The sequence below is a fragment of the Chelonus insularis genome, unplaced genomic scaffold (genome assembly GCF_013357705.1).
Source record: "Chelonus insularis isolate UGA/USDA-ARS -01 unplaced genomic scaffold, ASM1335770v1 contig_88_pilon, whole genome shotgun sequence".
In the NCBI taxonomy this organism is placed as follows: domain Eukaryota; kingdom Metazoa; phylum Arthropoda; class Insecta; order Hymenoptera; family Braconidae; genus Chelonus; species Chelonus insularis.
The window spans coordinates 3,984,388-4,007,705 of record NW_023276776.1 but is presented as its reverse complement, the minus strand read 5'-3'; the positions used below and the strand labels follow the sequence as shown (position 1 = coordinate 4,007,705).

Here is a 23,318-nt window from a genome sequence, read left to right as displayed (position 1 = left end):
CATAATATATACAAAAATAAACTGCAAACTAGATATGGACAATTAATTAAAAACAAGATTATAAATTGAGGATAGCGTTTACGAAATTTTTATTTATGGTATCACCGTTTAAAGTTTGATGAAATGATCATGTTCAATCAACTTTTGAATTCCAAACCCCTGCTTACCTCCGTACTGTGCTTGAATTTATATGAAATCTTATAATGCAGCTGACAAGCCTTTAATGTTTATGTAAATGGAAAATCTACACAATTAGTAGTTTACATGAAAATGGTTTCACAATACAGGTATGAAATAATAACTGTTGATTGATTATTTTATGCAATAGCTAATATTAATATTAAATCAACTTTACATTGTACTTTATTTTAAATAATACAGATATTTAAACTGGATCATAACATTATATCTTAGATTACACTCATTAACGAACAATGTATATCCTAGATTAAATAAATAAAATAATTTCTATTCAATTACAAAATAATTTAAGTAATAAAAATATCATTTATTTACTTTAATTAGAATTTTTATACAAATGATTGAACGAAATTTCTAGAAATTTGATTCTTTATTTTTAAATATGATGACAAATTTTCAAACTGAAGATAATTTTTTAACTTGAAAATAACAATTACATTTATTTTCATCTTAAAACGTAATAAATGAATTAACTTTTCACATTCTTCGATCCAGTCACATTGTTATCACATCACTACTTTAGATACTAAGTTGAAGACGATAAAGTCTTTAGAATATTTTCTAAATAAAAGTTTTATCCGTGTGATATTTAACACAATGGTAACAATGGAATAAAGGAGTAAATCAAAAAAGTGCTCTATCTTACAAGTTCATTTAGTAATTAATTACAAGATAAGTTATTTAATGTAATTCTTTTAATTAGTTTTATTAAGAAATAATACTGATAAATTAAAGGAAATTTAAATATAGAACTTACAAGTTTTAAAGTATTTATTACTCTTTATCATCTGTATTAATTGATCTGAGTGCTACAGCATTGGTATCTGGACATTTGGTTGTTGTCGAAAAAGTCGAATCTTTGACTCCGAGAATTTTTTTTAATGAACGAGGAAACTGTGTATTCAATCCAGCATAAATAATAGGATTGTAACAAATTGAAGTTTTAGCTAGGAGACTAGGAATGATGGTAATTAAACCAGTTGGATGATACTGAAAATAATATTTTCATTCAAAACATAAAATTACTTCGTGAGATAAAACATTTGAATAATCTTGAAAATATGTCATATCTTACATAAAAATATTGCACTGCGATAGCAAATATAGCATAAGGTGTCCAAGCAATTAAAAATGCAATAATCATTAATGCTACCATGATGGTTACTCTTCTTTCTCGTCTTCTGCTGGTCCCTATTGATCATTATTATTTAAAAATAATTAATAATTAATGAAAAATTAAAGAAAAATTCGATGTATGATACTAGACTTATTGAAAGAAAAATTCAAAGACTTTCTTTTGATCATTAATTATTGGAAAATAGATTAGTTTAAGAAAGAAAATTTTTCCAAGTCACGGCCTTGTTTTACTCTGTGGATATTAAAAAAAAATTGAATTGAAAGTAATTGAAGCTCATAAACAATAATACGATATTCCATTAAAAAATAATATTTTTATGGTAATTAAATTTTTTGAAAATTATTGGCAAACCATTCCACTCTTATTTTAGTAAAAGACTTGCTGACTCATTTATGGTAATTATTTTTGCAATTCTATTTCAATAAAATAAAAAAAAATAAAAATTTATTATTAAAATATTTGGATAAATCTAGGTTTTTAGGTTTCTTAAAAGTTGATCAAGGTTAGTTAATCAAATCATTTATGAATATTAATAATATAGCATACCTATTCGTTTTTTGACTTTCTTCAGAGTGCAAATGATGTCAGCATAAGCAGACGTTATGATAATAACTGGCATAATTAATCCGAAAAAGAATAAAAATGCAATGTAGGTATCTGTATGATTAGTATCGCGAACTTCCCATCGGACACTGCATGATACATTAGCAGCTTCGGGACCATAACTACCCCAACCAATTAGAGGTGGTAGACTTAAAGACAGAGCATAGACCCATATACAACATACTAGTATCATCGTAGATCTAATAATTAGAATAATATTTCTTAAAAACACCCTTAAAAAAATGATATTAATTCACATAATTAAATTAAACAATAATTGATCATTTTATTATTTTGTATAAATCTAAAAAAATTGTAAATGATTATTTATCTATGGCTGATTAAGTGATAAGAATTGAGAAATTAAGAATTTTTATTTACTTAATTCATGCATGGAAATAATTTTTAATGTAAACTCACTTAAAAGTTAGTGTGTACATTGGCTTTACTACCAAGAACCATCGTTCAATTGCCATGACTGTTAAATGTCCAATGCTTACAAGTCCTAAGGTGCACATGAGCCATGCATACCTTCAATTCAGAATATATTATAAATTGTCAACTTTATGAGATACTTGTAACATAACTCCATTTGAATAAAATTATATTCTATGATAACGAAATTGTTATACTCATGAACCAATTATTATATTCTATAATTGTCAATGAAATATAATACTTATAGATGCATTACTGACATTTTTTTCTTCTTTAAATAACTATAGTAGTTAAAATAAAAATTCTACTTTTCCATAAAGTATAAATAAAAATTATTTATTAAACATAAATTTACACAAAATTACTACGTTTAAAGAAAAAATGTAAAATAATATTTTACGAATTTAAAAATGATATTCTGTTTTGATATTTTATTTAATAAATTACCAAACACAAGCTTCATGATTCCAATACCATCCTCCGTGATAAGCTGATATTAAAGCAAGTGGATCACCCAAAAGTGCTACTAAAAAGTCCCCAATCTTCATTAAAAAAAAATGATTAAGCATAATAATTTTACTTTTGGATTTAGCAACAAATAAAAGATGAAATAACTCACCGCAAGATTAACTAAAATAACATTAATCGGTGTTCGACGCATTTTAGAATCCACAGAAATGACAACAATAACAGTTAAATTAAAAACAACTCCAAATAATCCAATAAAACTGAGTATAACTGTGACTGCTAAATAGCCAGCATGATTTTTTTCTTCTAATGTCAAAGAATCATTAGACATTGTTAGATACTTTGAACAACTCGCGGGTGTTTCGATCACAACTGCGAGTAGGATTCGAATTTCACATCGTTTATATATTAATGTCGAAGGATGATACTGCGCACCACGAATTCGTGAGATCAAAAGCTAAAAAATAATGACTTATTCTGCAAAACCTATTACTTTTTTAGAAAAGTTAAAACGTGCTATAGTTAGAAAATTAATTTCTTTACTGTGAATAATCAATAAAATTATTAAATTTTTAAACAAAAAGGATATTTATACTTTTATCTTTTATTATAAAATGCTATTCCATTATAAGAATAATTGGGATTTAGTATTTCAAATACTTTTAAACGTGAAGAGAATAATAGTTAAACATTGACAATTGTTCTATACATCTCGTTTTTTAAAGTGTTGTTCATCTGTACGAAAAAAAATAACCAACAATTGTCCCATGATGTCCTTGATATGTATTAATTAAAGATGTTGAAGTCAAACCAATTATATTGATAAAAATATCAATTTATGATGGTATCGAAAAAAGGAATTTATCTATTTGAAGAGTTAAATTTATTGGTGATGAAAATAACGATGTTTGAAAAAGTAGTACGTTAAAAAACATTTTTTATCCTTAAGATTAATATTGATAAATTTTTTAATATTGTTTACATTTACATATCTTCAGTGTCACTATCAGAATCTTCTGCCATTGCTTGACGAGCTTTTGCTTCAGCTTCAGATTTGATTTCATGTGGAATTCGTTCGTGTCTACCTTTTGTATGTGCTCCAACCCAGCTCATTTCTAACTCAAATTGTTTGTCTTTAAGTTCATCATGAACAAGATAAATAATTCGTGCAGCTTCTTTCACCAAATCCTTACACGACATGTCTGCTAACTTCAGTTTCTCAATTTCAGTCTTTGCTGACTGTTTTGCTTTCCCTGAAATTTTTAAAAGCTTCAGTTTACTATCGTAGAGAACTACAATAAATATTTAAACATTCATCTGCAAACCTGGCAGTGTTACTGACCTACAGCACAACCAAAGTATCCGTAAGAAACACCAGAAGGATCAATCATATACATAGCAGGATTATCTTTCTCGTAAGCACTAAGAATAACTGAGCATCCGTAGGGTCTTACAGCAGAATACAAAGTGTATGCATGCATATACATGGCCACACGATCATTTAAATATTTTACTGGAATCCCAATTCCGTATTGAGAACGATAACTTGCTGCTTCTGATCTAGCAGTCTCTACTATTTGTCGTGCATCTGATATTAATCCAGACACTGCCATACCAATATGATGATCAATATTAAATATTCGTTTATTTGCTCCTGGTTCATAAAGCTTTGATGTAATTAACTTTTCTACTGCAAATACAATTCCGTCCTTTCCTCGTAAACCAATCACAGTTCTAAACATAATAAAAAATTCATTACTAGTAAAGATTGTTTATACATCATGATTAAGTGGTTTTAATGAATAAACAATACTTACCCACTGTTCTCAACAGCTTTCTGTGCATATTCAACTTGAAAAACTCGTCCATCAGGTGAAAATTGTGATGCAGACAAGTCATACTGTAAAATTGTTAGGTTAGTTGTAAATGACTTGATATATTTTTGATAGAATATGGATTAAATTTTAGAAATGTATATTTTTAATTACCCCAGTTCCAATAGAACTCATTTTGAACACAATTTGATTCAACTATTTAACTGACTATTCAAACAACACGCAATTCCACAAGTATTGATGCTTTGTAATCGCGTGAATTTGCGAAAATCACATCATTCTTGTCACCGGATTCCTGATACAACGTTCGAAAAAACCTCCAGTGACATTACCGACCTACGTAGACAGATGGCGTTAGGGCTGATTTCTAAATTAAATTTCAATCAATATTGTCGTCACGAGTTTAATTATCAATTTTATATTTGAACACTCCTTTAGAAATAAATTGACTGACGTGACAGATAATCTTTTATTTTTAAATAAACCACGAAATGTACATTCATATAGTTGACTGGGATTGGCTTATGAAACCAAATTCTGTATGAATACATTAATTGGTATGCTATAATTAACTGCTTAAATATGCATGATATAAATGAAAAAAAAACTTCAAAGACCGATTAAATAGTTCAATAAAAATAAAATTATACTAAAAAAAGATTTATATTAAAAAACAAAAAATAATAATAATTATTATTATTTTTGATAAAAATTATTCTTGTAAATAATTTCGATAATAATAATAATAATAATAATAATAATAATAAAATATAATAACGATGATGATCATTTGAATGACAATGTTAATAACAATAATTGGCTATGGTTATCGTGTAAGGTAATTATAATGTAATTATACATACATATACATACTTCATATACATGTATTTTCCTGTATACATATGTTACATACATATATGTATGTATACACTGTAATTTTTCGTATGATTTTTTCAACTTGCACTAATAAACGTTCTTCCCATTTTTATGTCTTGCTAGCTCTCATATATTTTAAATTCACACACGCCCACAATTCACTTCTCATTTTTCGCGTTCTCTCTTTTTCTCTCTTTCTCTCTCTCGTACACTCAAATTTCCAGTTATTTTTTTTCATTTTCGTCCTCTTATATTATTCTTATTCTCTTGTTTTATGCACCAGCGAATAAAATTTATGGTACTCTTACTTTTCATTAATTTTTGTATGAGTAGCATGCACGTCTACGGTGTTTGACATTTTTATATTTTCTTTATTTATTTAATAATTAATTAAATTTATTTAATTATTTATATATTTATTTACTTATTCATTATTTATTTCTGGTCACTGTTAATTTTCATTATAATGATAGTGCTGTGAAACGCATTAAACAATTATTTCCTAATATCATACACTGAAAAATCATCAAATATTACAAGATTCACACTGATGATTCTTATTTATTTCTTAATCTCACCATAATATCCAGTATTCCATTCTTTAATGTATTATTTTACTTAAATCACTCCTCATAAACTTATTTAATTCTTTTTATATTCCTTATTAAAGGAAATTTATAATTACACTATATATTTGAAATCGAATCAATTAATGATGTTAATTACATCATGAGATTTATTTATCTCATGTCAATATATTAATATATTTTCTATTAGAAAGAAAAGCCGCTGTATTTTTATTTTATATCTAAGATAAGCAATCGCTCATAACGATTTTGTTATTTATTTTGGTTTTTGTTCAAATAAATGATTGTAATGTGTATAAGTAAAATATGAAATGAGCAGTTACATAATTTTTTCTTTAGTTTTTTCTTCTGTATGATTATACGACTGTATCAATTGCGAATATTTTTAGTTGATTTCCCTTTTATTTAAGTTTCATCAACTTTATTATTAATTCTTTTTTTTATTATATAATAATCTATTTTTTTAGTTCACTTTATACTACACAAAGTAGCTCTGAAATATCGGTGATTGCCGCATATACAAGAGTATAATGCATCATATAAACAATTAGTTTTTTATATTAATACATTTTTTATATGAAAAAGTGGAAACTAGGAAAGCGTGCAGTTCGCACAATACATTGCTTTCTAAGGTGTAAAAACTTACTCCAATAATTTTTTTATGAATCAAAAGCATTCATTTTATTTGTTTGTTTATTTTATCTTTATTTATTTAGTTATTCTTTACCAATTTATTTTGTATTTTATTTGAAGCGTGTCCTCGTGGTATTATTTTATAAGACAATGGTAGAAAGGAGGAAGAAAAATTATCAATCATTGTTAAATTTAAATCATGAATTTGATCAATATTTTTTTTTTTTTGTCATAAATTGACATGTTATCTATACACACTTATTTCACACAACAAATAAATCTTCCAAATAGCTTTAATACTTCACAAATTTTTTAAAATGAGTTTTCAATCAATTTATTGATCTAAAAGATAATCATCGTTAAAAATTGGCCTAAAATCGCTATCAACATAGTGTTATCTGGGTACTTGTCATGTATTTCTTGTATTTTTTTTGTCATTGAATTTGTAAATTCTACTCATATAGGAAAACAATAACTATCACTAATACGTGCCAGGGTAATAGACGTAAATTACGCTCAATAAGATTCTTACACTCGTATATTCATTTTCTCCAACATGGGTACATTATTATTATTAATTACTCAATTAATTAATAATAATTACTATTATTAATAATTAATTTATTATAATTTTTTTTTATTAAAAAAAAAGTGAATATAACGCTCAAAGTAAGTGGTAGCAGTAGTTTGTAGTTTTTTTGTACAGAGTTTATTTATTTTTTGTTCATAGATTAATATTTAACTGTATAACTGATTCATGATTTCCGTTGCATCGTCCTTTTATCTGAGAATACATATTTTTTGTTGAAAATTACATATACAGCTATATAATATAATAATAATAATAATAATAATAATAATAATAATAATAATAATAATAATAATAATAATAAAATAATAAAATTAAATTCGGACGTAACTCTGAGATGGCATTTATTTATAATATACATTATCAAAGAAGTGAATTAAATAATATATATTAATATAAATGTTAATTATTAAATTCAATACTATTAAGTTAATAGATAAGGGTAAACTTGCCAAATCATGAATACTAAATATTGAGTTAATAAAGTTTTTATTGATGAGAATATAAACTAATTGAAATTGCATCAACTAATATTTGTTTCCTCTGAAAATAAACTCTATTTAGCACAGATTGTAATATGATTATTAATTCTACATTATTAACTGTAATATTTTTATAATCATTCTGTTAAAACAAAAAATTATAATCAAGTGTATTTTATTATATAAATGTCGCTAAATCCATTTTTTCAGTTAACATCGATTAATTTAAAAATGGGGTGTATTATTAATTATTGTTAAAGAATATTATTAATTTATATCACCGTTAAATGAAAATCGAAACTTGTAAACAATTACAAGTGGTACAACTTGGAGTATCCATATTCTGATTAGTTCACCCGAATTATTTAGATTCACTTCATCATTTGTCGTTAATAGATGATTTATTGGTTTATTTTTTAAATTAAAAATGAATGAATTAATAGTCAATAATAATAAAGGCAAGAGTGAAGGAAGTTAAGAGTGTGAATTTTATCACATAATCTTTGACTTTCTTCTCTACTTTCCTAAAAGGCAAATAATGTATATATAATTATTTATATCTATAGTTTCAAGTACCTGCATTATATACATGTTTTTGCACACACATAGATATATTCATATATTATACACTCTTATTTTTTATTAATAACATCAAGCAATCTAAATAAATGTATATGCATTTTCATACATATAAAGATCTATGCGCGTTCTTTTTTCTTATAAACAATTATTACAGTTAATTCAACTAGCTGCATTGTAAGATACGCTCAGAATATCGCAGGTCAGATAAATATTGACGTATTAATCATCGAGCAACATACTATATTTTATAACCCCAATTAATTTTTAAATTAAATAAGTCACTTTGTGTCTAGTGCTAAACGATCAATCATTTACAATTTTTTATTGTTTCAATTTTATCATTATTTCATTTTTATTACTATTATCATCATCGACCGCTCATTTTATTTATATTTATATTTATATTTTCTGAATTTTATTTCATCATTGAAATGCTTTATTCATTTTGAAAATGAACAATATTTAGTAGAAATTAAATTATTATTATATATTATGTAGTTTAATAATTTGGTAGGCGCTGAACATGCATGTATTGGTATATATATATATAAATAACTCGGCTGACCAAAAATAAGAAAAATGGTCAAATCATTTGATAAAAATAAAATTAATGATTCTTAATTTTCTTTACATTGAATTATTTCATTCACAAAATTATTGTAGAAAAAAAATCATATTATATATATTATAACAATTCAAATTGAATTATATAATTTTATTTGCTCTTTCTTTTATTGCATCTAGTATTCTGTACTTACTTATTATTAATTATTAATATATTGTTAGAGATAAAAAAATCCTTTTCACTTTTTTTGCTGTGTATTATTACAATGATATGTTTGTGAATGATGTGCGATGAATTTTTATGTAATAATATATAACTTTTTCTTTAGAAACTAATCAAACTCAAACATTCATTACTCGTATTGTACAAAGTGTTTGGAATGTAATTGCATCAATCTACGATAATACTGTCAAATGTAAAACTACTTGGCTCAATTTATTAAAATATCACGCACTTTTGGCTTATAACTCATAAATTATTTATCAAAAATGATCATTTTTTTCACAAACAAATGATTTAATATATTCGAATAGAGAACAATTTTAGGGTGATAAAGTGATCAAAATAAATTATCTGTTTAAAAAATAAGGAAATTTTCATTTGTTTGAAGAAAAAGTTTTATCATTCTTTGATAAGCAATTTATTAGTTATAATCTAAAAATAGAAATTAAAGCTGCCATATTTTAAAAATTGAGAATAAGTAAGCTCACATTTTCAGATTTATATTTTTTGAACTATGCTCTGCAATCTGTTGTCGAAGCTTGCGCACTTTCATTACAAACACCCTGTAAGAATTGAAGGAAAAAAAAAGTAGTTCAGATTTTCACTGATAGCGAATGAATTATAACGATTACTAATTTTAGTATGATAATAATATGATTTAGTGTAATTGACGAAAGAAAATATATAAATGAACATAAGCGAAATAAACGGATTATTTCTTATCATAGTTCTCAAAGGGTTAGAAAGTTGACACAATAAGAAACATTAGTAAACCAATAAAAAATTGATCGATTAAATTTTTTCTTCGTTAAATACACTGCCAACAGTAATTGTTAGACACAAACGAACAATTATATAGTGCAAAGAGTATTATTTGGTCGTGACATTTTATCTATAATGTTTAATTACACAATTAATAATTAATAATAATGTTTACGATTAAGTCTGAATCGAGCTAATAGGCGCAGTATATATCACACAACGCTACAGCATTCGTCAAAAAAATGAAAACATAAAAAAATTTTGACAATAACTCGTCAGAAGTGCGAGGCTCACTATACATATATTAAATCAGTCGATAATTTTTTGAATATTTTTTTAAATGAATAATTAATTAATTATAACTCATTAAAATTGAATTCGGAAGATTTCTTATACTTTATATTCATACTATAATTCACGAAATTGTGACGTTACAGTTAATTTAAAATCAAATCCCACGTTGAATACAAAAAATATAACGCTATTAATGATGATAATAATTAAAAAAAATAATAATAATTAGATTAATAATAAATTCAATTATAAGTAATAAAAATAATTATAATAATTAAAACACTCGTTTATAACAATAACCGAACATCAAGAATAGCTCTTTCTCCAATCACGCAAATGCAACAGCGTATTTTATGTTTGCATATTAACTTTATTCTTTTTTTGTTGTTATTTTTTTTAAATATGTGATAATGCGGTCTATGTTTATTTTTCAATATTGACCTGCACTCTTTCAAGCTAAACTCGATAAAAAGACGACGCAAACAACTTAACGTACTACCACATTATTACGTTATACATCTCTTTAACCAAGTATAATTAGCATAAACCTTTTTTAGAGGCCTCACACCAGTTCTTCTTATTATTATATACACTGAATTCAATCTATGACAAAGCCGATATAAATTTTTACTTTGACTTGATTGCAATGAGGATGTATTATTTTACGAATAATAATTAAGTTTTTCTTAAGCATTTTATTATTATAATTTTTTCATTTTCCTCTTTACAAAGTAACTTTATACCAGCATAGTCAATTTTTGAATCAAGTTTAATTTACAAACGGAACATCTTTCTTACAGTGTCTAAAGATATATTTATTTATTTATCATTATTTTTTTTTATTTTGTAGGATGTGCTTTCTAAAATGATAAATCTTCGAGTTTTAACGATTAAAATAAAAATAATATTAATAATGGTAATAATATTAATAATAGTAATCTGGCTTATTTAAGCCATGGTCGATTGATTAGGATCAGTATTTTGTGTTTCTGATGGTGAAGACGTGTTAACATTACTCTCAGTTGAATTGCCACTGGCACCCGCGGTATTACTCGTAGTTTCTGCCGGTTGTTGGTCTTCAGTTGTTGATTCGAACATTTGCATATGTTTAGGTATTAATATTGAATTGAGATTTGGTGATATCTGCAATTCGTGCTCTGTAAAGTCAAATAATGGTGGCAATTCTCGACCGTTCGGTAGAACAGTTCCTCGTTCTCGAAGCTCATTGAAGAATGGATGAGCACAGGCGCCTAGAGGTGTTATTCGTAAACGTGGTGTATATTCTAATAGTCGGGCAACTAATTCCATAGCTTCCGGTGGAGTACGTGCCCGAAATACCTAAAACAAATTGTATTATTACTTCTTTATTTACAATCAATTATATTTATTAACTAAGGTTCGGTTGGTATTGTAAGCGCAATCGGCCAATTATTAGGGCATAAATAAATGAGAAAATAAGCAAGTATTGATAATCATAAAATAAAAGTCTTAATAATCGATAATGAGACAATTATTAAAACTTCATTATTCTTTATATATTATAATTTAATTAGAAATTCATTAAAATTAAATATGTGATAATACTACAAACGAATTTGATCAATTAAAACTATTCAGATTTTTATTGAATAAAATAGTAATTCAATATTTACTCGAACAAAATTGGCAGTCGTTTCTATGTCTATTGTAAGATAAAATTTTAACAGTGACTGTTATTGATTTTTTCGATGCAATACTTAATAATGTGTTTTTCATTCAAAAACATTTCAACACTTAATAAAAAATATAACATGAATAAATTTCACAACATGTTTGTAAATTGATTTAACTGATTGAATATTAAATATTGAATGACTCATTTATTGTTATAAATATACTTGAACCTTGCAATTTCCATTTACAATCGTACATATATTTTTTTCATTTGTAACAAAAATATTGATATTTACTACAAGTTTATCTAAAAATTTCAATTCATTTCAAAAAATCAACATATATCTTTTGTCAAGTACAGCTCTTATAATAATGAAATAAAGTTATTGATTGTTTACTTCAATCAGTACTATTAAAATAATTTATTTTATAAAATTTTTATAAATTATATAAAATATTAATATATTTAGCGGAGAAATAGTTAATAATGATAAATGAACTTTAGCTTTATTAAAGCACTAGATTTTTTACCTCAATAGAAGTTTTAATTTGTGAGTTTGTCTGAAGACTTAAGCTTAAATGATTTATTAACTAAAATTAGCTATTTAATTCTATAAAGATGAATTTTTGATATCATTTCAATTTGTTGTAAAACATCATTATAGAGTAAGTGATTTCTCTCTGCACAGCTCCAATGTCATCATTTGCAATACAATGGTTTTGTCATTAGTAGTGTTAATTTTCGATGATTCAGCGAATGAAAATTTTGGATTCAACTCGATAGATATTTGGTAATCACACGACACAAAAATTATCATTGTAATTTAATATTTTTCTTAATTAAAAATTAAATTTTTTTAATTAAAAAAAAAAAAGAAAAAAAAAGGAGTGAAAACCATAATATATAAAAAAATTTTAAGAGGAATATTTACATAACCAATTAATATGAGATAAAATCTTGATTGGTTTTACAGATTTGATGTTTTTATCATGTCATAATATCAGCCGTTTAATGTTAGTTTGAATTGGTAAATGGAGAAAAAAAGAGAAAAATCCGTGACAACTTGCAGCATTGCTTGAAGAGAAACACCACTTACTCTAATTTTCTGATGATTTGTCGTACACTTTGGAGCGCTCATTCGTTGGAGCATGAACTGTAATGACGAGAATATATCTAGATGTTGAATAATATTACACGAGTAACAGAAAAAAATTAATTTTAATATTGAATAACACGTATAATAAAACGCAGAAAAATAGTAATAATAACTCAATTACAATAAATTTTCCTATCAATTTCATCTTCAATGCTGGTTCGCGATAATGAGGCATAATATACAGACTTCACAAGCACTTTAATGATTAATAATCCTGTAGGTATTGACATGGGGTAAGAGCATGATGTGAATTGAAATAATTAGAACAACAATCATCATGGTAAACATAATTTATAAGGAATATTTGATCGATCAAGTAACTATACCTTTTGCCAGGGGTGTGATTTGATCTGTGGGAATTTAAACTCTGTATAATTGGGATTCATCTCGCGAATTTGATCACGAGTGGGCGTTCCAAGAACTTTGATAATTTCCACAAGCTGATCTACACCACTATCACCTGGGAAAATTGGTTGACCAAGTAACAGTTCTGCTAATACGCAGCCAGCACTCCATACATCTGATAACAGAAATTATTCATTAATTTATTCCTATTTGATTATCACTTAAATAATGGAATTAGCAGCCAAAATTAGCATCATTTTTTATGTATACCATAGAAAAATTATTCAACTGATAATTATTTACAATAAAAATTTTGATATAATGTAGCTTTTTTTTTATAATTATCTTATTAAATCGAATGATTGAGTCGAATAAAGTCATATAAAAAAGTTGAATTTTTTTCATGAAAAAAAAAAGAAAAAAATTATTAATTATTCTTAATTATTTTTAGAAAATTAAAGAATAAATTTTGAGTTAGACTGTGAACTTTATACATGGATTTACTCCAATGTTGTAAAATATGTCGTAAAAACAGGTTTTGGCAAATGAAACAAAGAATAAAAGTACGATAGGTCAGTAACGATGATGAATTCTTTTAAAGACGTACCTCTTTTTTTTCGAATAAAAAAAAAAATGAATAATATGCATATTCACACAATGTTATTTATAATTGCATTTTATATTAAAAAGTGATGAATTAAATTTGATATTTGATAGTTATTTGTCTGATGAATCAGTCAAATTATTTTAAAAACAACTAAATCACATTTTCACTTTGCATATTTACTCTTTCTTCTGTCTGATGACGAATAGTTATTTTTAATTTTTTTCCTCGAGTTGAATAACTTAATCATTTTGTATGAAAATGACACTTCCAACTTTCTTTGAAGAAGCTAAAGGAATCGTCATTAATGAAAGTCTAAAATATATATCGATAAATCTTTAATATTTTTATAAACTGTAATAAAATTAAAGTAATTATATGGATGAAACTTATTTACAGTTATTTGGTGTCATAAATTTCGTTGAATTATAAATAAAAAATTATGATAACGATAAATAAACAATAATATGTGTAATTAAACTTACCAATTTTTGTACTGTAATCAATGGCGCCGAAAATGAGTTCAGGTGCTCGATAATAACGACTACAGATGTAAGACACATTCGGTTCTCCCTGCATAAGGTGTTTAGCCGAACCAAAGTCACACAATTTCAATACACCAGTATCTGGATTGAGAAGTAAGTTTTGTGGTTTAATATCCCTGTGACAGATTCCTAATGAATGAATATATGCCAAGGAACGAAACAGTTGATACATATACAGCTGAAAATATATTTATTATGTATTAAATCAATTTTATATATTGAAAATAAATATTCATAAGAAATAAATTTTATTATAAAACTTACCCTAATAAAGTTCATAGGTATGGTTTGTTTATTTTTGCTGTAATGCCGCGCTACTTTGTACACCGTCTCTGGTATATATTCCAGGACTAAATTGAGATAAACTTCATCCCTCTGAAGGAAATAAATCTTTCAATCAATATAATATTTTTGAAAAAGTAAATAATAAAAAATAAACCAATGAAATAAATAACCAACGAAAAATTTCATAATAATCATAAGCAAACATTTAGTTCTACTTTATGTCATTAAGTAATTTTTTACCATTTATTGTTTTATTACAAATGGCAAAAAGTGATTGATTGGCATTAAAAACACTCATAATGTGACTCTTAGAATAATTTTTTTTTTCTCGATTACATGAAATATTTTTTAATATTCTTATTAACAACTCGCACAATCAACTATCACTATTTCGGTAAACTAATGAAGCTGCTTCTACTACTCAATTTTTAATTTAATAATAATTCGTTACGATTTTTTGTTATTTATAATAATAGTAATTCTAGTGATAATTAGTCTTTACATTAAATTTCAACTGAAGTTAATAGTTATATTTTTTTATTCTTTTTTAAATATGCATTCAAGCTTAATCACATAAGTTAAGCGTGTTTAGCCTAAAAATCGTAAGAGAAATTACTGAAAAACTACTACTGGATACGCTGTTAACTTACGGACACATGAAAAACTGGATTAGTCGCATTTAAGACGTTCTACAAAATAATAAAGGAATAACAATTGTTCATGCATTGCTCTAAATACTGAACAAAATTTTTCTCATTTATTTTTTTAAATCAATTTATTCATGAAATCATTTTTATTAAGCTTCAACTTATTAAAATTAATATTAAATGAGATTCATGTACAAGTTTCTTTAAATTTTATGATAATTTACAATGAAAAAATTTGTTTTAGTATCGGCATACGTTTTTATTTATTTTATTGAACATATTTCATAAAATAAAATAACTATTAAAGTATTTTATATTAATGACCTTATATTAATTATTTTTTCATAAATTAAAAAAAAAATAAAAAATAAAAATTCTTATAATTAGTGAATATTATTATTGCTATAAATATAATTAACAGCTTATAGAAAGAAATATTAATATAAAAATTACTAACCTTTTCACCACAGGAGTAGAAGAAATATTTAAGCTTAACAATATTACAATGTTCAAGTCGTCGCATAATTTGAAGTTCTCTATTCTGAAATATAATAAATAGAAGAAAAATTTTAATATCTTATGATAAATGTCACATAAACAATAGATAATAAATTAAATTAGCAATCTTAATTATAGGTACAAGTTTATGAGCTTGTACTATAAGTTTTGTATGCTTAGTTGATAATGAAAATGCTACTATTGAGTATGTTTTATCATATTCACCTTGAACCTTTTATCCTGAAGTACTTTCTTGATTGCTACCATCTCTCCACTGTTACATAGTGTAGCTTGATACACAACTCCAAAGCTTCCATTTCCAATAACCTTTGTATCAGTATATGATACTTCCAAGGGAACATCTGGTCCGGCACCTAAGGTTGCCACCACAGTTGTCACTTTACTGCCATCCTTGCCTGTGGAGTACATTTTGTTATCCATAAAAATGAAAAATAAAATACCAAAAAATATAGTTAACTTTATCAAAAAAAAACACTGTTATATAATAAGAAACTTGTAGAAAGATGATGTTAGAAAAGAAGAGTGAATATTCATACAGATAAAGGATTGATAAAAATAGTTTTATGAGGTATTTGTTGGTTAAATTGCCGTGGGAATATAAATTCTAAAAATACTGATTGGAGAAACAAAAATAATAAAAATATATCAGTTTATCTATTAGAAATTATAAAGCTTTGTTTTAAAGAACAAAAAGACCTAACAAGGGAATTTTAGTGAATCAAAACCTATTTGTCTAGCGTAAGTAAAATCATGATTAACAGTCTGACGTTAGTTAAACTTATATACAGTCCAATATACGATCACATATAAACTTGTTAATTAGAAATAAATTACTTTTAATCGACTGTGCATCGATAAATAAATACATGGAACTTGAATAGGAAAAAAGTATTTCATTACTAAACATTCCATTTCCATTTCCTATGAATAAATATACTATATATTTCACTATACTTATTATTTATCAGATAAATTTGAAAAAGAGAAAAATTTATCATTTTCAAATACAATACACCAATATTCTGTTCTTTTATTTAATATTTTATAATTATAAATTTAGATTCTATATTAACTTTAAATCGAATATTTTCAAGTACAATTTTTAATTACTAGATTTTAATATAGAATATAAATTACTCACATTTAATCGAGGTTAATTTCACAAATAGATTGTGAATTCTTTTGTAAGTGCGAATAGACATTTTTTTATTTTCTTCTTGTGCTTTATTGATTTTTACTTTATTGTCATTATTTCCAATACCCTTTGATTTTATAATAGATTTAGTTTTCAAATTATTAAATTTTGGATATCTCCAATTTTGACATGGCTCTGACCAACTCACAACAGTAACTGAGGTCATTCTTAATAACAGCAATACTAAGAATCACACTTTTATCAAATTTTCATTTAATTCCAAAAAAGAAAAAAAAATGGAAAATTATAAAACTTCTTCACTTTATCGTTTTCATACAAAGACAACAAATACACATGCTTTTATTATAATTTTATCGATCGTTGTGAAAGAATGTATTAGCAATAGCAACTGATACCTATGATCATATTAGCACGGTAATTAACGATACATATACTATTCACACTTTTTCTATCACTAACTAATTGATTATTTCACATTTAGAAAATAATTTATACTATTGATAAATTATAAAAAAATATAAAAATATAAAAAAAATAATAATTTATAAATACTACAAAATATATCCTTAAAATACTACGATAACGTGGTAATGCTCACTTTCACGTTACTCGTTGAATGTTCCGCGCTATATTTAGGTAGTCAACGTAAGAAGATAATGTTGAACAGATAAGACCTAGTGCGCCAGCGCACAAATCAAGTGTATAAGTGATCTTATATTTTGTGTCAACTTTCTTGTTTGTTTTTATCATTCGGATACTTAGTTGTATATCACATTTATTTAATCTGCAGTTGACAATTGATGCTAATTTAAATTTTATTATTAATTCTCAGTTTCCACTTACAACAGATTATTGTTATTAATGTCAAAATGTCTGGAGTTTATATTATTCATAAATAAATAACTATTAATAATTAAATACTGATGATACTAGATAAAATATAGTGATATCTTTTACTACACGACCTCGAATAATCCATTCAGAAGATATTCCGTGAGTTTCATAACATTTATGAAATTCTACTGTTTAAATATAATGTTTATTTACTTAAATACTGCTAGCTCCATATTAAATTGACATAAAAATGGTTAGGAATAATAATCAAGTTAGTTATTTTGAAGTAAAGTTTGTTTTGGCTTAAAAACGTCAATTTTTCCCAATATTTCAGTGAAATATGTAAGGATTCAAACGATTAACGAAGAAGCACATCAAAGTCTATTCTCAACCGTTTGACAGCGTTGGTTGAGGTTCGCACTGTCGTCATCAATGTCGTATTACGTCCTTCAACAGTCTTTCGAATGTTATCAAGTTCAATGATGCGTAACGATTTAATTTTTCTATCGTTTATAATCCTTTTTTTCTCATGTAAAATACATTTCATTTATTTTATCAAAAATAAATTAGCGATTTAAATGACTGAATAAATATAACTCCTGTAATTTTATTAACCTCAGTTAAATCGTTTAATGATAAGTAAATACTTTAAGGTCAAAATCCGCACATCTCAACATTAATAGCCTAATTACTTTTAAGCCATAAGTTGTCAAAGTAAATTCTAGTTAAAATTAATTATTTTTATGACTAACGATAATGTTCCATTAATTTGTTATCTAAAAAAAAACTAAATATTTTTTTCTAAAAATACTTTCGATTTTATATCAATTTTGTTTAATATGAATAATCGATATCTATTGACTTGATAAAACGAAGAGTAATTGAACTGATAGCTCGACAGATCAATTTATCTTTTTTATTGATTTCCCTCAGTAAAATTACTCATAATTGTGACTAAAAATTTGTATAATAAAAGTAGAGACTTCATTGTTATAAATTAATGATAATTGTACAGAGAGAGAGAGAAAAAAAAATAATGTTAGACATAAGAAAGCTATTGTTATGTTGTGAATTCAATTCTTTTACTGTTTTCAATCCAACAATTTTTTTCTTTATTATTCACATTGTTTTATAAGAACTATTACTGTTGAAATTATAATACAAATAAATTCATTACCATTGTTACTGATTATTATTAATATTTATTTTAATTCAACTATTACTAGACAATTACTGTTATCAGCCATTTTATTATTTTAGTAGAAAAAATTTTATATTCAATCAGATATGATAATTTTTGAAAACTCAACTTTCTCAATGCATTGATTACTTTTTGTTAAATAATCTACCGTTTCATCTAATCTTTATATTTAGGGGAAAAAGGTTTTTTGAATATTTTTTTTTGTTAAATTCAGAAAGCATGAAGAATGTAGTTACAAGCTTGAACACAAGCAATAAATATTAATCCTCATTTGTTCACCATTTTTTATGCCATATTGTGAATCATAATTAGTTGAACATGACATAACGGAAAAACTTATGTGGAGGCATGAGGGCAACAAAAAATAGAGGGGATATATTACCTGAATTAATAGGAATTTGAACAGAAAAGAAAAGAATTTTCCTAATCTTCATAAAAAAAAACAATCGATAAATCAACATTTAATAAATATTATTAAGCTCATAGTTATTCTGTAAACTACAAAAATAGCAAAGATGTATTATTTTAATAAACTATCGCCAGTCTCCTTAGTAACTGTAGATTATTTAAAAAAAACATCCATTCTTTTTGACTTAAAAATAGAAAGCTTATGCTGTTTACTTATTAAAATAATTTAATAATAAATTTTTTGTTATTTTAAATTAAATTCTCTTGCTGTCATGGAATGAAAAAAATATTCTGCTAAAAAATAATAACTAGAAAGAACCTGACAAATTAAAATAAATAAAAAAAGTGAAATAAAAAATATTTAATTTGATATAGTGTTAACTCAATTAAGGGATATTTTTTTTTATCAAATGAATTTTAGTCTCATTTTAATCCAGTCGTCAGGTGAATACAAGTTGCAAATGCGCTGGCGCAAGCGCGGGCGCACCATATTATCCATTATCGTCAAGTCGAGAAATGATAGGAAATTTTATTAATTAAACATAATAGTGGTTAAACTTTTGATAAATATATTTTAGAAAAAATTATTGACTTGTAAATCTGAGATGTTAATCAACAAAAATACATAGAAAATTCTACCAATGTGTAACATTAATCAAAGGAACAATTTAAAATAAACTAAGAAATATGATGATAGAGATGATATTACAAACGTAAAAAAAAACTAGTTTTGGATCGGTAGAAATTAATAATTAAAATAAATAAGTAGCCAATAAATGCGTCAATGGGTTTGCAAAAATAAAAGATTTATTTATAAAGTGTCGCAAGAACGAATTCTGCTGACGTTAAAGTTAAAGCAGTTCAGGGCCGGGATGAAGTATGCATTTTTGGGGGTGTTGATTTATTAATTGATTGATTTATATTTTCAACTGTAAAATCCAATGATATTTCTCAAGAGATTCCCTCGTTATACCAAGATAACGGTAAAATTAATCTCATTTAGCTTTCAATGTTCGAAGAAGTTGGAAATCTTATCACTTAAATAAGGCAGAAAAATACGCATTTTCATGAAATTAAGAAAATTTTTTGCATGAAATTAACACCATTTGTTACATAAAAGATCACCGAGACTTAATTAATATAATATCTTTAATGAATAAATAAATAGTTTAATAGAGGTTAGGAACGTGCTAGCAATATTAAATTTGTAAGAAAAAAAACATGAAGAAAAAGAATGAATGGTTTAAAATAAATTAATCATAAAAATGAAAATGATATCAAGTTAAAATGATAAAACAATATCTAGATAGCCTCTCAAGGCTTCAAAGTATCTAGAATTGAATTAGATTTTCATTAAGATTGAATTTATTATAATTGTATTAATGGAAATGGTTCATCACTAATAGCAATAAATTTGATTACATTGAAAACCGTTAATGGAAATGACAAAAAAGTTCTTAGTGCTTCATGGATGAAAAATTGAAGATGTGATAAATAATAAAGTCTATGCAGTCTTCCATAACATCAGAGTCAATATAGAAGCACGTATGTCGGATAATTCACTGTTTTTTTATTTGCTAACCCAATTCCACGATAGAAAGCCATCAATTTCATTTTACAACGTAGCGATTCGTTAGTAATAAATTTTATTTTGTCATAGATCTGATCTTGGTGTAAATTACAATCAATTAACCGTAAATAAAAGAATGAAATGAGCAGAAAGATATGGTAAAAAAAAATGCAAAGTAATGTGATATGAACGGAAGTAAAATGCAAGGAAAATGGAATAGAAAAAAAGAGATTAGAGTGCTAACATGTATGAGAAGTAAAAAAAAAGTTGCGAAAGGTTAGGTTATGGAGTGGCGTGGTATATACTACTCACTGCTGATCTTCATGCCGCCCAGGGGCGGATTCGCGGGAAGTTTGGTACCCTCAGCGAAAGAGGTGGTCCTTGGACGGCCGAACATTCTGAATCGTCAGTCACCTCCACCTTTGCCTCTTCCGCTTTGACCAAATCAGATGCCTATGACCTGTGATTGCTCCCCTTTTGACAATGGCAATACTACGTTTCCGCTTGGATTGAAACACGTGAACTTTTCTCGTAACTACTCGTATTAAACGTCACGAACATCAATGACAACCAATATCACATCGCGTTACCCGTTCTGCTATATTACGAATGATAACTGATAGCTCTTTCTCACCACTATGAACTCAATCGGTATTAACAGACACGATTATTAATCAGACGTACGACAATAACGGGGATGTCGTATGGACAAACACACGTTAGCACTTGAAATAACTAATTATTTTTATTATTTCAGATATATCTTCACTTCTTCACTAATAAAGTGCCAACTTCCGTTGTTATTATGGCTTCTGGTCCCCGATTTCGTGTTATACCTGCCGGTTATTGATGATCCTGCCCCACGGGGTTGACGGGGCAATAATGTGGCCTGCTTTTTCCTCGTCGTCGTGGTCGTTTCTATTTTTTTTCTCTTTTCTGCCGTTTTCGTCGCTAACTCTTGACAACGATGAGAAGAAGCGGCACGGCGCACTTGCTAATAATCGAGGTATGAGCGGACAAGAGGGTGCCGCGATACGAAAAAGAAGAGCACAGTGACTCTACGTTTTTGGAACGGTGTATAGCCAAGCACGGCCTAAACCACGTCGATTATATAGCACACTCAATCTTTCTCTTTCGTTCTCTCTCTCTCTCTCTCTTGCTCACACACACTCACCACTTTGAAAATTTTTTTACTCTAGGAACTAGCACGGAGAATCACTTCCTAGTTTAATGTTTTATGCTCATTTTATTTAAAATCAAGAAAAGAATTTAATCACCTAATTTACACTGTCCACCTTTATCTGTTACTTATTACGTCTCTGTCTTCAATACACCATTTTTTTTGCTCCACTAATTACAAATTGTCATAACCATTCCTTTTACGGAGGTTTCGTTCACGTTTTTTACTTTTTTCTTGCTCCTTTTACTTTGTCTTCTTCGTCTATTTCTCTCTCTTGTCCTTCTTCGTTTCGTGTCAGTGTCTATCTCTATCACTAGCTCACACAGTATGATAACTTGCTCTTCTGATCACCATTTGCACTTAATTCTCACTTTTCTTCAAGGATTCCTTCACTTGTCTTCAATAATTGTTTAAATAATCGACCCATAGACTTCAGGAGTCGTTCATTATTGTCATTTTATATCATATACTAGCAGTAGATGAAACACAAGTCTTGGTGCACACCATTTTCGCGCGGGGGCGACGAAAGCCAAGCTCGCGTTGACGACCAAGTGTGGGCGGCGTCACGACCGTTTTTGTCGTTATCATCAACGATTAATCAACTACTAATCACTACCTTTAACTACGACTTTTAGTCGTAAGTGTTCGCGCGATTTAACGCGGAACTGGGTCTCGTCGTTCTTTTCCGCCTTTATCCTTGTCCACGGAAACACCACACCAGCCACAGATTTTTCGAAGCCTTCTCAGACATTGACCCGTTCGGGCGAGATCGGGCCACTCGAGCAGTTACGAATCTTCCCGAGCATGACGTCAACGCTTCCCTCTTCAATGTTTAGTTTCATAAGTGGCTGATAGGAAGCAGTAGTTGTCAATTCCTCATTGCCCGCGAAATTTGAATTTTTAATTTAAATACAATATCTAATTTTAGCATTAAATTAT

The 23,318-nt window shown here is 26.6% G+C and overlaps 4 protein-coding genes across 6 annotated transcripts in view; 1 reads left to right on the top strand and 3 right to left on the bottom strand.

Moving 5' to 3' along the window:
- Positions 1–23,318, top strand: part of Con (Connectin) — a 57,384-nt gene that overhangs the window by 23,003 nt on the left and 11,063 nt on the right. The gene's annotated exons all lie outside the window — the stretch shown is intronic.
- Positions 956–3,587, bottom strand: LOC118071816 (blue-sensitive opsin-like). Its single transcript, XM_035091231.1, has 6 exons — positions 3,000–3,587; positions 2,828–2,922; positions 2,363–2,473; positions 1,886–2,142; positions 1,277–1,392; positions 956–1,191 (listed from the first exon to the last, which is right to left on the bottom strand). The coding sequence occupies exons 1-6, from the start codon at positions 3,177–3,179 to the stop codon at positions 976–978; spliced, it is 975 nt and encodes a 324-aa protein (XP_034947122.1). The 5' UTR covers positions 3,180–3,587; the 3' UTR covers positions 956–975.
- On the bottom strand, positions 3,715–4,987 carry Prosalpha7 (proteasome alpha7 subunit). The gene is made up of 4 exons (XM_035091233.1): positions 4,837–4,987; positions 4,666–4,748; positions 4,191–4,582; positions 3,715–4,101 (listed from the first exon to the last, which is right to left on the bottom strand). Exons 1-4 carry the CDS (start codon positions 4,855–4,857, stop codon positions 3,833–3,835), a joined length of 765 nt encoding a protein of 254 aa, XP_034947124.1. The 5' UTR covers positions 4,858–4,987; the 3' UTR covers positions 3,715–3,832.
- Positions 10,071–23,144, bottom strand: LOC118071814 (glycogen synthase kinase-3 beta). Of its 2 annotated transcripts, none has more exons than XM_035091229.1 (7): positions 21,512–23,144; positions 16,235–16,425; positions 15,969–16,052; positions 14,844–14,954; positions 14,520–14,757; positions 13,412–13,605; positions 10,071–11,613 (listed from the first exon to the last, which is right to left on the bottom strand). In XM_035091229.1, the coding sequence occupies exons 1-7, from the start codon at positions 21,594–21,596 to the stop codon at positions 11,224–11,226; spliced, it is 1,293 nt and encodes a 430-aa protein (XP_034947120.1). In that variant the 5' UTR covers positions 21,597–23,144; the 3' UTR covers positions 10,071–11,223. The 2 variants fall into 2 exon arrangements, with proteins under 2 accessions (XP_034947120.1, XP_034947119.1); XM_035091228.1 differs by lacking the exon at positions 21,512–23,144 and adding an exon at positions 17,172–17,831.

Coding starts and splice junctions, on each gene's coding strand:
- Prosalpha7 (XM_035091233.1), bottom strand. CDS start 4,857: ATGAGTTCTATTGGAACTGGG. Junction 4,583..4,665: donor AAAGCTGTTGAGAACAGTGG/GTAAGTATTGTT, acceptor TATTATGTTTAG/AACTGTGATTGGTTTACGAG. Junction 4,102..4,190: donor ATACTTTGGTTGTGCTGTAG/GTCAGTAACACT, acceptor TAAAAATTTCAG/GGAAAGCAAAACAGTCAGCA.
- LOC118071816 (XM_035091231.1), bottom strand. CDS start 3,179: ATGTCTAATGATTCTTTGACATTAGAAGAAAAAAATCATGCTGGCTAT. Junction 2,474..2,827: donor AATCATGAAGCTTGTGTTTG/GTAATTTATTAA, acceptor TCTGAATTGAAG/GTATGCATGGCTCATGTGCA. Junction 1,192..1,276: donor TCGCAGTGCAATATTTTTAT/GTAAGATATGAC, acceptor TATTATTTTCAG/TATCATCCAACTGGTTTAAT.
- LOC118071814 (XM_035091228.1), bottom strand. CDS start 17,391: ATGACCTCAGTTACTGTTGTGAGTTGGTCAGAGCCATGTCAAAATTGG. Junction 16,426..17,171: donor GAAATTAACCTCGATTAAAT/GTGAGTAATTTA, acceptor TGTACTCCACAG/GCAAGGATGGCAGTAAAGTG. Junction 11,614..13,411: donor AATCACACCCCTGGCAAAAG/GTATAGTTACTT, acceptor AATTTGTTTTAG/GTATTTCGGGCACGTACTCC.